At 44.1% G+C, this 17085-nt stretch overlaps 1 protein-coding gene across 1 annotated transcript in view; it reads left to right on the top strand.

Moving 5' to 3' along the window:
• The first annotated feature begins 4328 nt into the window (after window positions 1-4328).
• The window catches only part of LOC126336590 (sialin-like), a 141875-nt gene continuing 129118 nt past the window's right edge, over window positions 4329-17085 (top strand). Inside the window, exon 1 of the mRNA XM_050000451.1 lies at window positions 4329-4404. Within this exon, the coding sequence (XP_049856408.1) occupies window positions 4383-4404 (22 nt within the window). The 5' untranslated portion in view covers window positions 4329-4382. The remainder of the gene's footprint in view (window positions 4405-17085) is intronic.

Genomic DNA, 17085 nt, shown 5'->3' with positions numbered 1-17085 from the left:
CTGATGGTCTCCCATACAATGGAACTTCGTGTAGAACGATTAATGGTGTTAAGGAACTGCTGCCACGACCTCTTCTTGCTCTCTCGTATAATCCGACGACACTTTGCCCTCGCCACCCGAAAAGCTGCAAGGTTCTCTACAGTTGGCCGGCATTTGAACCTACGCAGAGCTGCCCGCCTAGCCCTAGTTGCACAGCGGCATTCGTCGCTCCACCAAGGGACAGGCTGCCGCTTCGGTTGTCCCGTGGACTGTGGGATGGACGCTTCACTGGCGCGGTGGATCACTGCAGTAATATGATCCACCCATTTCTGGACACTGACCCGATGTTCAAACTGGGCGAGTTAACTATACAGTGCCCAGTTGGCTCCACCGAGCACCCATCGAGGCGGTTTTCTTTCCGGTTCCACTGCATGTGGCAGGTGAATCCGGATGGGGAAGTAATCGCTGCCGTGTAAGTCATCAACCACTTTCCATGCAACAGCGTGGGTGATGGCTGGAGAGCAAAGCGATAGATCAATGGCAGAGAACGACCCAGTTGCAATGCAAAAATGCGTGCTTTGACCTGTATTTAGCAAATTGGCACTGGTAGACAGAAGAAGCCTCTCAATTGCTCTACCCCTGGGGCAAGTACTCACAGAGCCCCAAAGCATATTGTGTGCATTAAAATCACCACAGAGGATGAACGGGTGGGGGAGCTGTGTAAGAAGATCACTGAGAACCTCTTCGTCAAGCATATCATGTGGGGGCAGGTAAAGCGAACATACTGTTAGCATATGGCGCACATGTACTAATATTGCAACTGCCTGTAAATCCGTCGTGAGGGAGAGAGGCGAGGAGTGGTAGTCGGTGTTGACGAAGATACCTACTCCTCCTCGAGCTCTCTGTCCACTCAGGTCGTTCTTTTTGTGGAGGACATAACCACGTAGCTCTGGGGTGTATGTTTCACTGAAATTTGTCTCTTGCAGACATACACACATAGGTCTATCCTGAATCAATAGACGTAGTTCCTCCACATGTGTCCTGAACCCTTGCAGGTTCCATTGTAGTATGGGAGCCATCACGGTGGTTGTATTTTCTGCCTCTCTTTCCGCCGAGGTGGGGAGACTGCAGCGGGTGGAGGCTCAGTCTTGGGGCGAGATGATTGCTCCATATTTTCAGACTCCATCAGCTCTGGGGAAGAGTCTGATGAAGCGTCTGGCGGGACCACATTAACATGATCCGAGGGTTTACCAGCCGGTTTAATCTGTTGGTGCTGCTTCACATGTGCTTTCCTTTGTTTGGATGGCTTTGCTGGAACCGGGGCTGGGGTGTTTATGACCATGCTGGGCTTTGAAACAGCCTCAGCAATCGAAGATGCCTGGGCTCTTCAATGTTAGCTATTGTACCTTTCTCTGCTGTTCTAGGAGGGGCTACAGGCTCTGATACAGTTGCTGCCTTGCAAGTGCACTGACATGTGCAGGTATTTGTGCCAACACTAACAACCTCCGTCTGTGTAGACCTTCGGAGGCGGCTTCTGAACAATGGAAGCAAAAGACGTAACGAATGTGGGGGGCTGCATGGCCTTAAAGATCTTTTTGGCTTCACTGTAGGGGATACGCTTAATTGATTTTATTTCTTGTATTTTACGTTCCTCTAGGAAGATTATACAGTCCCTACTCCAAACAGGGTGGCTTTCAGAACAGTTTATACATCTGACAGGCGACGAACAGTCAATTCCGTCATGGGCAGCCTTACTACAGTTGCCACACATCGCTTCTCCCTTGCACCCTAGAGTTGTATGCCCAAAACGCTGGCACTTAAAACAGCGCATTGGGTTTGGGACATACGACCGGACGTTTAGTCGAAGAAATCCTACCTTGACGTGTTCTGGGAGTTTGGGGGTATTGAAAGTAGGAATGAAGGAGTCAGATTTCACCAGGTTCCCATCCACCCTTATCATGCTGTTCTGAACGTCAACAATTCCCTCCTGAGCCCACTCACTCTTTAATTCTTCTACAGGAATGTCAACGAGATCCCTACAGGTAACAACACCCTTACTGGAGTTCAGGGTGCTGTGAAGCTCTGTATCGATAGTGTATTCCCCCAAGCTTTTAGCTGTTTGAAGGTTAACTGCTTGATGAGCAGTTGATGTTTCAACAAGTAGTGTCCCATTCTGTAAACGCTTCACTGATTTTAAAGTTCCAGCTATTCCTTCTAGACCCTTTTGGATATAGAATGGCGAAACCTTTTCAAAGGAACCCTCTTTTCTTTTTATTATTAAAAACACATTCTGGTTGTCAGTATGTGCTCTGTTACTCTGAACTGCTGTACGTTTGCTGACGCCGGAGTCAGGAGGACTGGCTAACCTAGCCCTCTTGTTGGATTGGGCGGTAGTGCCTACCAGCGGTCCACCCATCCCACTGGCCAGCGAAAAATTAGAATGAGGAAAAGAGGAAGAATTCGTGGTATCATGGTCGTCCCACGAGCAACTAGGGAAACTTACGTCCATCCAGACAGAGTCCCGCATGCCTGGATAAGCCTTGTACAACTGAGGTGCGGCAGGTTCCCCAGAGGTTGCCCGCTAGCGACTGTTCCACCTCAACAGCCATGCATCTTATCGGAGCGCAGCACACCTTAAGATTGGAGTTTTTTTTATAGAGGTATGTACCGTCCTCGCGATCCAGGCAACCAAGACACACAACGTTCCACCGTTGCGCCATACGGTGGTCGCTGAAGCATGCCCAGAGCTTACGGTATCAGCAGACTGGCGGCGCACACCGGTCTACAGCTCGAGGACACAGTTAATGGTCAATGAAACAGTGGTCCCAGCTTATGTTCACGGACGAGTCTAGGTATAGTCTGAACAGTGATTCTCGCCGGACTTTCACCTGGCGTGAATCAGGAACCAGATACGAACCCCTTAATTTCCTTGACAGGGACCTGTATGGAAGTCGTGGTTTGATGGTGTGGGGTGGGATTATGATTGGTGCACGTACACCCCTGCATGTCTTTACAGAGGAACTGTAACAGGTCAGGTGTATCGGGACATCATTTTGCGCCAGTACGTCCGCCTTTCCAGGGGTGCAGTGGTACCCACCTTCCTCCTGATGGATGATAACGCACGGCCCAACCGAGCTGCCATCGTGGAGGAGTACCTTGAACCAGAAGATATCAGGCGAATGGAGTGGCCTGCCTGTTCTCGAGACCTAAACCCCGTCGTGCACGTCTGGGATGCTCTCGGTCGACGTATCGCTGCACGTCTTCAAACCCCTAGGACTCTTCAGGAGCACCGGCAGGCACTGGTGCAAGAATGGGAGGCTATACCCCAGCAGCTGTTCGACCACCTGATACAGACTATGCCAGACCGTTATGCGGCCTATGTACGTGTGCATGGTGATCATATCCCATATTGATGTCGGGGTGCACGCGCAGGTAACAGTGACGTTTTGTAGCATATGTGTTTCGGGACGGTTTTCTCAACTTATCACCAATACCGTTGACTTACAGGTCTGTGTCGTGTGTGTACCCTATGTGCCTATGGTACTAGCGCCAGGTTTGTGTAGTGGGACCACATTTTGCAATTATCCTTAATTTATGAGCGTGAGTGTAGTCCGAGCTAGTGATCCGTCTCTAATGTCCTCGATGTCGACGGGGCGTGAAACACTAATCTCCCTCTCCTCCTCCTTAAACCGAGAAAACCATTTTCTTGCCGTGCTATGTCCAGCGAACTTATTCCCATCTACGGCACCTCCCTTCGGTGCTGTTACCCCATTATTGAACTCAAAGAGAAGAAAAAATCCGAAGTGTTCCGGCTTCTCCACTTGACACTCTATTTTCTAGCGTCCACAGCCCCACTCACTATCACTACTTGACAAAAATTACAATATGTAAACTGAGACAGCAACAGTGTGCTGCAAACAATAATGGCTATCGCTAAATAACACTACAAAGCAAAAATGCTACCTAATAGAAGCTGGTCTGCACTAAAATAGTCCTCGAATCGTTCCACACCGCTGTAGGTACTTTTGGAATATGAAATATAAATGAACATATGAGTCAATAAATGACTGAACGAAGTAGACTTTGCAAATTTGTGAAGGAAGAAGAACCTGGGTTGCTTGCAAATTCAGTGTCGTATCAACACTTTGTGCTACGTCACGGTACGAGAGGTTGCGAAGCACCCACGCAGCAAGAGAGGCTATGCCGCCCTTGAAATCCGTACGACGCCGGAAAATGTGTAACGAGCAGTCGGCGGGATCTCGTCCCAACGTCACCTCGCAGAGCACCCTCAAACAATGGAGGATGCTCGATAAGAAACGCTAGCAAACAAGAACTGATTTACTGTGCCTTCTGCGTCTTGAAGCAACTGCCATGTGTCGGTGCTCACTCTGCAGCTGGCCAGCATGGCGCTCACAAGGGAAAAAGGTAAGGCTGCAGCACCTCCGGCATGTCAAACCGTTTTTGCCAGGTGAAAAAGTTACTACTCTATGTCCACCTTTTTTTTGAAGTAAGATTTCTTTTATACATGATATTCAATGACCCACATGGAACTCTCAGAGCCCCTTCGAAGTAGTGATTGACTTTATACAGAGTGTACTGCAAACGTTTCTCATAGCAATTGGAACCACCCGAAAGAATATAATCTTTACGCCGATGTATTATATACCATATTTCCATACGCCAACGATTCATTGTGGAACTGGTGCACTCGATTTATGATTTTTACTGCTACTGCTGTATGCAATGCATCATTTAGGAAATGTGAGCCAAACCGTCTGCTCTGAAGTGTTCGATTTGTCCCTCTTTTATGAGTTTGTGGGCGGAAGACAAAGTAAAGTCAGCCGCTGTTAGTAAGAGGCATGCCTGAACCAAGTCAATAGAATTTACAGTTTTCATCTTCTTAACTGTAGCTGTAATATAATTCCAGGGGAAGATGCATACTTTTTAGTTGATTAATCTGACTGTCGCTTTCAGGTTTGCATGCAAAGTTCTCCCACAGTTAGTTAAAACGGTGAGCCCAGGCCACAGCTTGTAGAGGAAGAAGAAGACTCTATTGTGACATCGTTTACCCATAGTAGATAGCTCATCCAGATAAATTGTCGGACTCTATAACTAAATCTACATACATACTCCGCAAGTCACCATATTGTGCACGGCGGAGACTACCTTGCACAATTACTAGTCATTTCCTATCCTGTTCCATCGGGAAATAGAGCGAGGGAAAAACGACTATCTATGTGCTCCGCGAGATCCGTAGTTTCTCTCATATTTTCTTAATGCTCCTTAAGCGAAATATACGTTGGCGGCGGCAGACTCGTTCTACAGTCAGCTTCAAATGCCAGTTCTGTAAAAGTTGTCAACAGCCATTCGTGGAAGCGATCGTCGTCTTCCCCCAAGGATTTCCAATTGCGTTCACGAAACTCTTGTGTTGATCAAACCTATCTGTGAAAGGTTCAAATGGTTCAAAGCACTATGGGACTTTAACTGCTGTGGTTATCAGTCCCTAGAACTTAGAACTACTTAAACCTAACTAACCTAAGGACATCACACACATCCATGCCTGAGGCAGGACTCGAACCTGCGACCGTAGCGGTCACGCGGTTCCAGACTCTAGCGCCTAGAAACGCACGGCCACTACGGACGGCTTCTGTAAAAGGAGTAGTGCGCCTCTGAATTGCTTCGATGTCTTCCTTTAATCCGACCTGTGTGCCTATTCTGTATCTTTCCGCCATTGTGCCGATCGTTTCGGTACTCAAGAGCACCGAACGGTCTAGTACTCGAAATAGAGTCCCTGCATTATGCAGTATGCATTTCGGAAGCGATACCGTTCGGGTTGGTTCGCGTCGCGCAAGCCAATCAAAAGCAAGCGGCCGCAGATCCGCGCATGCGCACTGCTGCGCGCACAGCGCCACGAACGCAAAGCGGCTGGCTAGCAGACGACTCAGCCCCGCTATTCTTCCAAGTACCGTAAATTGCGTTTACGGTGCCATAACGCATGACGCCGCATTCCATCGAGCTGACGTGCCCGCCTTCATCGCTCTTGCCTCCTCCTTAACAGTATCAGGCGCAGTATATCTATTTCCATGATTCTCAGCTGAAATGCATACAGTTTCCCTGACCGCATGTTTCCACGCATGCATAATAACGATAGCTATTTGACTATATTCTGCAGATTGTTGTAAATGCCACATCATGTCATCTTATTCTCATTCACACTGACATAGTGTTTTGGATTTTACGTTTGGGAATATGAGTTAGGAATAGTGTGTAGTATCACATTGTACTAATACATCTATAAAAACACACGAAAAATGGATTCTGAGAGTTTCAAAGAATAAGAAGATAAACAGAATGTGGTTATAACTCGCTCCTAGAGATCCAAATGATTAAGTATCCCACTGCCCTATATGATACGTCAACGACTTAGGCCTTAAAAAAATTGAAATAACGCATTTTCGAGAGCTCCTGCATTTCGTCGAAGTTTATAACATGCATTTCATGAATGAAAATGTTTCGTATATGGTGCTACAGTCTAAAAATATTACGGCGGAAATCTTTCACCTCCGTCTACTGTTGTTGAGGATTTGATCGCAGATAAATACTTGTGACAAGCTAGATTATGAAGGTGACTGTTGCTAGTTACATTCCCAGTAATTTGTGCTCTTAGATTCCTGTCTAACCGCATAGTCGGAAATCGCTATATATTCGGAAGAAATGGTGAATTATTTCGTTTTACTCACAGCAATTTCCTATTTCGTTTTTTAAACACACAGAAATCACGAAATCATTACTGAAGAAGTGCGCTCTAACATGTAAGTAATAACTAATATTGCAGAAAAATCTTAACTTACACGAATAACAATGTCTCAGAATGTGTTGCATATATGAAGAGGAAATAAAAATTTATGCATCCATCCGTGCGCAAACCCGTGTCCTTTCGTATCGCATTCCCGCGCGCTAACCATTTCTTTTTTTGCTCTCTATATATAGTTCGTTGCGTTTGGTCTGGGCGGACGTGACAAGGCAACTGTTCAAGTTGATCGTTGATTTCTTGACTCAGTTTTTTAATTACAGAAAGCACGCAGCCCTCTGACCGGACACGCTGAGCTACCGCACCGGCGAACCACTTGACCACCCCAAACAACGGAAAAACAATGCTCGATTCTTGTACTATTCCGTAGAGGATCGTAGGCTGACTTCGTTGCCAAACGGCGCAGCATAAGTCATAAATGCGTGATAGTTTGTAAGGTTTCCAATATGAGGCTTCACATAATTGCTTTCCATTGTTACTTGAAAGTTGTAAACACGTTTCGATTATTACTAACTAAACCATTTGTGGGGAAAAGTACACAAAGTCACTAGTAACGTCAGTTCACACTCATGTAATATACGCAAGCAGAGTCGATGTCTTGATATTTAATGATTTTTAAACTCTTATTTGCATAAAAATAATACGTATTTTGAGAGAATATTGACAGAAGACGTTTGTTTTTATGTAATCATTCACCATATTTTTAACAAAGGAAAATAGTCTATTATGAGCTCACTTTCCAACCGGATGCGTCCTCTGGTGATTCTTTAGTAACACAATCACTAAATATAGAGCTAACATACGTTTAAAATAACAAATTATAGGTGTACATAAACCACAGTTCACCGATCGACCGGGCCACACCGAAATCCAAAACCTTTCTGTACAACTGTCGTAAAATCGGTGGGAGGGTCAGAAGCTTACTGAATAGGATATTTGGATAAAGAACCGAAAATGACGTCACTACCGAGACTAGCCTAGTACACCGATCTGTATGAACTATACGGAATAGGGCCCCTGATGGGGATCCCAAACACTCGAGCAGGATTCAAGAATGGATAGCACTAGAGATCTATACGCAGTGTCCTTTCTCGATGACCTATACTTCTCTAAAATTCTCCCAATAAACCGAAGTCGACCATTCGCCTTCCCTAGTACCGTCCTTACAAGCTCGTTCTATTTCATACCGCTCTGCAACGTTACGCCAGGTATTTAATCCACGTGACTGCTACAAGCACCACAGTACTAATGCTATATTCGAACATCACAGGATTGTTTTTCCTACTCATCCGCAGTTAAGTTACATTTTGCAACATTTAGAGCAAGCTGTTGTTCATCACATTAACTAGACATTTTGTCTTCTCCGTCAGATCATATAATTATATGGTGAAAAATATAAGTCATATCACACTTCCCTGGGGCATTCCCAACGATACCCTTCATTCATATGAACACTCGTCGTCGAGGACAACGGACTGGGCTCTGTTACTTAAGAAATATTCGAGCCACACGCATACCTGGGAACTTAATGCTCAGACCTTCGTTAGCAGTGTGCTATGGGGCACCGTGTCAAACGCTTACGGAAATTAGAAATATGGAATCTGCCTGTTGCTTTTTATCCATGGTTCGCAGGATGTCATGTGAGAAAAGGTCACGCTGAGTGTCGCATGAGCGATGCTTTCTAAATTCGTGCTAATTTGTTGATGGAGGTTTTTCCGCCTCAAGTAAATGTATTATATTCGCACTAAGAATACGTTCAAGAATTTTGCAGGAAACCGATGTTAAGGATATTCGTCCGTAATTTTGTGAGTCCGTTCTTTTAGACTCCCTCTATACAGGAGTCACCTGCGCTTTTTTCCAGTCACTTTGGACTTTGCACTGGGCGAGAGATTCGCGATAGGTTTAAGTTAAGTAAGAGGCCAATGCCGTAGAATGCTCTCCATAAAACCGAATTGCGATTCCATCCAGACTTGGCGACGTGAAGTGTACATTATTCCCGCCACACAAGATGAAACCGTTGTTGGTGTTTGTTAAGGATCCGCCTTCCTTGCCACTGCGGGAAAATGTACGTAGGTCATATCGTCCGAAGGCCACAAGAAAAATGAGCACAAGCGTTACACAGATAAACAACATTGCTTTTACACTCCTGGAAATTGAAAAAAGAACACCGTGAATTCATTGTCCCAGGAAGGGAAAACTTTATTGACACATTCCTGGGGTCAGATACATCACATGATCACACTGACAGAACCACAGGCACATAGACACAGGCAACAGAGCATGCACAATGTCGGCACTAGTACAGTGTATATCCACCTTTCACAGCAATGCACGCTGCTATTCTCCCATGGAGACAATCGTAGAGATGCTGGATGTAGTCCTGTGGAACAGCTTGCCATGCCATTTCCACCTGGCGCCTCAGTTGGACCAGCGTTCGTGCTGGACGTGCAGACCGCGTGAGACGACGCTTCATCCAGTCCCAAACATGCTCAATGGGGGACAGATCAGGAGATCTTGCTGGCCAGGGTAGTTGACTTACACCTTCTAGAGCACGTTGGGTGGCACGGGATACATGCGGACGTGCATTGTCATGTTGGAACAGCAATTTCCCTTGCCGGTTTAGGAATGGTAGAACGATGGGTTCGATGACGGTTTGTATGTACCGTGCACTATTCAGTATCCCCTCGACGATCACCAGAGGTGTACGGCCAGTGTAGGAGATCGCTCCCCACACCATGATGCCGGGTGTTGGCCCTGTGTGCCTCGGTCGTATGCAGTCCTGATTGTGGCGCTCACCTGCACGGCGCCAAACACGCATACGACCATCATTGGCACCAAGGCAGAAGCGACTCTCATCGCTGAAGACGACACGTCTCCATTCGTCCCTCCATTCACGCCTGTCGCGACACCACTGGAGGCGGGCTGCACGATGTTGGGGCGTGAGCGGAAGACGGCCTAACGGTGTGCGGGACCGTAGCCCAGCTTCATGGAGACGGTTGCGAATGGTCCTCGCCGATACCCCAGGAGCAACAGTGTCCCTAATTTGCTGGAAAGTGGCGGTGCGGTCCCCTACGGCACTGCGTAGGATCCTACGGTCTTGGCGTGCATCCGTGCGTCGCTGCTGTCCGGTCCCAGGTCGACGGGCACGTCCACCTTCCGCCGACCACTGGCGACAACATCGATGTACTGTGGAGACCTCACGCCCCACGTGTTGAGCAATTCGGCGGTACGTCCACCCGGCCTCCCGCATGCCCACTATACGCCCTCGCTCAAAGTCCGTCAACTGCACATACGGTTCACGTCCACACTGTCGCGGCATGCTACCAGTGTTAAAGACTGCGATGGAGCTCCGTATGCCACGGCAAACTGGCTGACACTGACGGCGGCGGTGCACAAATGCTGCGCAGCTAGCGCCATTCGACGGCCAACACCGCGGTTCCTGGTGTGTCCGCTGTGCCGTGCGTGTGATCATTGCTTGTACAGCCCTCTCGCAGTGTCCGGAGCAAGTATGGTGGGTCTGACGCACCGGTGTCAATGTGTTCTTTTTTCCATTTCCAGGAGTGTAGATTCTCTATCAAAACTCTTCTTTGGTGTGGCAGTTTCACTGTCTCTCTGATCAAATTGGGTGCTGCTACGTCTGTCACAATTAAATATGGTTTTTGTCTGTAATTTCATGTATTATGCAATTAATGACATTCTAAAATAGCTTAACATATTTTCCCCAAGCCATGTGATTATCTGAACAGTAAGTGTTGTGATATTTCCTTCAAGCAATGTTCCGGTGGCTTGCTCGCCTAACGGTAGGGAGTTCTACGCAAGAATTTTATGCCAACTTACGCTAACTTATGCTTCTTTTCTCTGAGCATGAACTGAGGACCATTGTCCCGCAGCATGACTTTCCAATACCCATTTATTCTATATGTTTGCCAATCCTTGCTGCAACTGTTTTGATGTTTTCCCTGCTAATTCAGCACAACTTGTTGAATTTGGTAAACCCATCAAATATTGCAAAACTATGATGGAATGCTGGAAACTAATATCTCCGAATTTTTTATGCAAAAACTCTCCAGACTCTGAAAATAAAACAGACGTTATTAACATTCTACATCTTTATACTTTGAGTCTATATATTTGTTGCTCAACATTGTCACCCCGGTAACGAACACATTTCTCACAATGAAAGACCAGTGCGATGATACTGTCACTGTAGAATGTTTGATTTTGTTCACGAATCGTCTACTCGCACCGCTTCATCCTTATAAAAGTGGAATCCTTGTAGATCTTCTTAAGTATCGGAAACAGATGAAACTCGGATGGGGCCAAATCAGCACTGCATGAAGGATGATTGATGACAGTGAAACCAAGGTGTCGGATTGTTGGTCTTGCATCGTCATGCTAAAGGAGAGGTGATTCATGTGTGGACAAACTCTTCGAAACCGATACTCGATTACAATACGCCGTTTTTCCTACGCCAACATAGTTATGTTACATACCACCAAGTTACACATTACAATTTGGAGCCCTCTAGCTGCAGAGAGCTGCAAATATGTTCACACGAAGAATAAAGATGTGCATCGTCAATAACGTTTGTTTTATTTAAAAATCTTTAAGAGTTTTCACATAAAAAATTCGGAGGCTTTGCTTTTCAGCACGCCCACACATTTCGGCTTTCTCTGGTAGTTACAGGTGGGGGACCGAGCATATCCATGGCTGATAGTTCTAATACATCATGTACTTAAATATTTTGTGTGTTGCGTTGGACAGCTTTATTCATGTTCATCGCTTTTCGACATCCGTCACAAGCACTGTTGCACTGCTCTGTTCTTTTCCACATATTTTTGAAAATGACTGTCACTTTCAGCTTACCTAAATATTTTCATACCTCAAAATGACCATTGCTTACAGGGATGTACTCAAACAATTTGTCAGTAAACTTTTTAGGTCAAAAAATCTTCCAGCCAAAATCTTCTTCTCCTCTTCACCTTAACCGTTTTTTTTCTGAACAATGTAATGCTCAAGCAGTTTACCATCTTTTTGATCATCTCCAGCTTGCAATGGAAATCTTCATTCTGCAGTTGGTGTAGTCTTCTGCATATTTTCAATATCAGCTTGACATATGTAAATCATTGTCTTCCATTTGAATCACATATGTTTTCTTCCAGATTCGCATCTGTAAGCATTTGGAAGAGTGCATTAGGTATCACACTCTGCTCTCCTTTCACATATCTTATCCCAAGACTGAATTGTTATAGAAATAATTTACAGAATTTCAGTTCATCATTGAACAGTTCGCTCTTCCTGATATATATTAAAGCTTTATGGTCAGTAATGACAATGCATGGTGCTTCCACACATAATAAATAATTTTTTCCAATCCCCAACAATTGCTAAAGCTTCCTTTTCTGAAAAGCTGTAGTTCTTGTCACTGTTCGTCAATCCGTCAATCCATGACCGGTGAAGGTCTTCACACAAAACACAAATACACTTTATCAAGCCCCAGGCAATTGTTAAAGCTTCCTTTTCTAAAATTCTCCAGTTCTTCTCACTGTTCATCAATCGACAATTGGTTTTGTTGCAACTGGCTTTGTCACTTTTCTGCTCCTCTTTCTATCTCCTGTAATAGATGGTATCCTATCCCATGATGACATGCGTCAGGGACCAAAAGAAAAGTATAGTTAAGTCAATGTAGCGCAAAATTTGAGAATTCGCTAACACTTTCGTGGCTAGGTCATTCGGGTGTTCATGTCCACATTCTGTTCTTTTTGTGAAACTTCCCAAAATCGGATCTACATGCACATTATTACTCTGAAATCCACAATTAAGTGCTTGGCAGAGGATTCTTCGAACCACAGACCATTTCTGTTCCATTACACTCTTTAACAGCGGATGGGAAAGATGAACACTTAAATCTTTCTGTACAATCTCTGATCTCTCTTATTTTATTGTGAAGATAATTTCTCCCGATGTAGGTTGGCGACAATAAAATATTTTCACATTCAGAGGAGAGAGTTGGTGATTGAAATTTCGCGAAAAGATCTCGCCACAACAAAAAACGCCTTCGTTTTAGTGGTTGTCTCGCTTATCATATCCGTGGCACTCTCTTCCCTTTCGTGATAATACAAAACGAGCTCCTCTCTTTGGACTTTTTCGATGTCCTCCGGCAGTCCTCTCTGGTAACGGTCCCATACCACAAAGCAATACTCTAGCAGAGGACGGACAAGTGTAGTGTATGCAGTCTCTCAGTAGACCTGCTACATCTTGTAAGCGTTCTGCCAGAACAACGCAGTACTCGGTTTGCCATCCTCACAACATTACCTATGTAGTCTTTCCAATTTAAGTTGTTCATAATTATAATTCCTAGGTACTTATTTGAAGTGATAGCGTTTAAATTTGTGTGATTTTTGTCATAAACGAAATTTAATTAATTTTTTTTCATACTCATGTGGATGACCTCACAATTTCTCATACTCAGAGACGTTTGCCACTTTTCACACAGTACATATATTTTTTTAGTAATTTTGCAACTGGTTTTGATCATCTGATGACATTGGTATACGGCAAATGACAGAATAATCTGTAAACAATCTAACTGGGCTGCTCAGATTGTTGTACAGATTAGGAACAGCAGAGTGCCAATAACACTGCCTTGGGGAACATCGGATATCACTTCCGTTTTAATCGATGATTTTTCGTCGATTATTACATTCTGTGACCTTTTCGACAGGAGGTCACGAACCCAGTCACAGAGCCGAAATGATACTCCGTAGGCACACACCATGGTCAGAAGTCGTTTGTGTGGAATAGTGTCAAAAGCCTTCTGGTGATTTAGAAATATGGAATCAATTTAAGTTTCCCTCTCGACAGTACGAGTAGTCATTATATCATGCGAATAGAGAGCTATTCGTGTTTCACAAAAAACACACGAAACCGCTTTTTACCTTACTGCAATACATCACACAGTGCGCAACCCTTTTCAAAAAGAAATATCTGTAATTAAATCCATTTCAATTAACAGTGGATTTGACCCTAGGCTGGTTGGTCGTATTGCTAAGAAAAAAAAGCACCTGTTAAGTGTTCAGCTTCATGCAACAGCAGCTCGAAGACAGGAATCGAGAGAACTAAGTTTATTTCTATACAGTTTTTAGGAATGTTTCGCATAGGATAAATAAACTGTTAAAGAAGAAATGTGGCTGCAGAGGCGCTTTCTCTGTGAACAAAAGTCTAAAACAAAAATTAACCCATTCTATCACAACACAAGAAGATCGTTTCACTAACTCTGGTCTGTATAAAATTACTTGTAATGACTGCCCTAACCATTACATGGGACAGGCAGGGTGATGGTTCAAAGTAAGACATAAAGAGTACCTGATAAGCAAGGCTGGGAGAAATGTGCACAATTCCACTTTTTCTGAACATCTGCTTCTTCTTCAACAATCACTATGGAGACTAGAAGAGTTAGAACTTTTACATAAAGAAAGTAAAGGTTACTGTCTTGATCTGCTAGAAGAATTACAGATTTTTAAACATTTTGCTCACAAATGTGGATCCATTTTAAATGAACAGGTGCAACTCAAAAATAGAAATTTTCTAGGTATTTTCAGAGCCATGTTTTCGGTAACGTAACAGAGAAGTGGCTCGATCTTCTGTATCACTACTGGATACGTTATTTTTGTCGTCTGTTAACGCTAGTGGTACCTGCATTTCTTCTTTGTTATGATGTAAATGTATTTCTAGAGGTTTTGATGTTCACAGTTTTTCAGGTATATTATATTTGTGAGTTATACAGCTTTTATCATTAGCTCTCTCCTTCCGCTTCGCTTTCCACCTCCTTTCTCCCTCTTCCTCCACCCCGTCATTCTCCGCTTTCCACCTCTACCCCATCATCTTTTTGCTATTGTTTTCTATTTGCACAATTTCACACTTTACGTAATTTGTTCCTTACCACATTGACCTTTTCTAGATGGTAATTTATTACTTGTTGCTATTTTGTTAATTTTAATTATGCACACAGTTATATATGGTCTGGTTTTTAATCTCGTGGTTTTAATTTTAATGTTTGAAGCAAGTTTAGCATAATAGTGTTCATTTACTATCATACACCCTCCTCACGCTTACTACTATGTACTTTCTTGCTGGAAACTTTCCTTAGCCCAAGCAATGCGAACGCAATGCTAGTGCACTAGCTGTATGTTACTGAGGTAATACTTAATCACAACCAGCATATTGTGCATTTTTTAATTATTACATAGGTGAAATTTGATATTTGGCCGATGTATTCCGTCTATATTTTAGCGTTTCTCCGGGTTCTCCGCTACAAAACGTAACTCAGTAGGTCTGAATAATTTTTGTGTTCGTAATTGCATATATATCGGCTGTTTATTAATTCTACTAGAAGTTTTCACAAAAATAGTACTTTCTGAAGCCGTGCTTATTATATTCCAATAGCCTTTTTTCTTCAAGGTAAGTCAAGATGTTCGAAAACAGTATATGCTCCATAATTCTACTGCAAATCGACTTAAGTGATATGGGTCTGTTCATAGGAGTATTCATACTTCCTTTCTTGGGTTTTGGTGTGACCTGTGAACTTTCCAGTCTTTTGGTGCAAATCTTTCGTCTAGAGAGCGGTTGCATGTGATTGCTAGGTATGAGGCTATTGTATCAGCATGCTCTGGAAGGAACTTAACTGTAATATTATCTGGTTGGAAGACTTGTATTTATTAAGCGATTTCAGCTGCTTTGCTACACTGAAGGTAATTGCTTCTAAGGTACTCATGTCGGCAGCTGTTCTTGACTCGTATTCTGGAATATCTACTCTGTCTTGTTTGGTGAAATAAATTCGGGAAACTAAGTTTAATAACTCCACTTTAATCACTGGTATCGCACAGTGAAGGTATTGAGTGTGTCTTGCCGCTGGTACACTTTACATATGACCTGAATCTCTCTGGATTTTCTGGCAGATTTCGAGACAAGAGTTTCGTTGTGTAAACTAACAAAAGCATATCAAATTGAAGTCTGCACTTTATTTCGAGCTTCAGTAAAATATCGCCAATCTGAGATATGCGTTCTTTTAAATTTGGGATGCTGTTTTCGTTGCTTCTGCAGCAGCATTCTGAGCTGTTTTGTATACCATGGGAGATCAGTGCTACCATTTATTAATTTTTACTGGGTAAATCTCTCAATTCTCTTGAATGTAAGCCACATCTGGTCTACAGTTACATAGTTAGTTGGAAAGGAGTAGAGACTGTCTCTTAGGACGGCGCCAAGCGAATTATTTCTACTTAAAAAAAAATAGATACATATTTTGCGTTTACTTTTGGAACATATTGAAAGATGTGGTGGCCAGTCTCGCTACAGCGACCGTTTGGTCAGTAATCCCTCTATCTGCCGTGATGCGGCCTGTTTGCTCAAGATTACGTTTTGCTAAGAGTTCAGCATCTGTTTATTTTCGATTGGGGTCCTGATCTAACTGCTCAAGCAATCAATACAATGTCTGAAGATTAGTGTTATACCTACCATCGGCTTTGAACATACATTTTCTCCAACATATCGATGAATATTGAAGGCACCACCAACTATAACTGTGCAAGTGGGGCACCTATTTGAAATGATGCTGCATTTTTCTTTGAACTGGTTCAAATGGCTCTGAGCACTATGGGACTTACCATCTTAGGTTATCAGTCCCCTAGAACTTAGAACTACTTAAACCTAACTAACCTAAGGACATCACAAACATCCATGCCCGAGGCAGGATTCGAACCTGCGACCTCAGCAGTCCCACGGCTCCGGACTGCAGCGCCTAGAACCGCACGGCCACTGTGGCCGGCTTTCTTTGAATTGTTCAGCAACCAAATCACCTGTGTATGGGTTCGGCAAAAGCAACTAATTATTAATTGATTGAAGTCTGGTACCAGGCGCCACAGAGGCTGAATGCCCACCGGAGTAGGTGGACCTCGATAACTGGTAGAGGGCACCGCAGTCGTGCTGCGCTGTCATGGCGAGCGCGCCACCATCTTGTCACATGAGTGCGTCGGCCAATAGCGTTCCACGCGGCCGGGCTTTAGGCAGCCATATAGCCAGTCAGTTCAGGACTCACACTTGATACTTATGGATCTATCTTTAGTGCACCAGAACTGATCGATAACTACCTTATTTGTCACACCGGTTACTCTCGCAGGTTGCGTCTTGAATTTGTCTCACTATTGCTCTTGATCTTGTTGTCATTGTTGTGGCGACTGCTCTGCGTAGCGCCTCATTGTCTTAAGGTTGTTTGTCCTTGCCCTGGTCTGTTGTCCGAA

Source organism: Schistocerca gregaria, chromosome 2, assembly GCF_023897955.1.
Source record: "Schistocerca gregaria isolate iqSchGreg1 chromosome 2, iqSchGreg1.2, whole genome shotgun sequence".
NCBI classification, from domain to species: domain Eukaryota; kingdom Metazoa; phylum Arthropoda; class Insecta; order Orthoptera; family Acrididae; genus Schistocerca; species Schistocerca gregaria.
The sequence above is the reverse complement of the archived record's forward strand: the minus strand, read 5'-3'. Positions and strand labels throughout refer to the sequence as shown.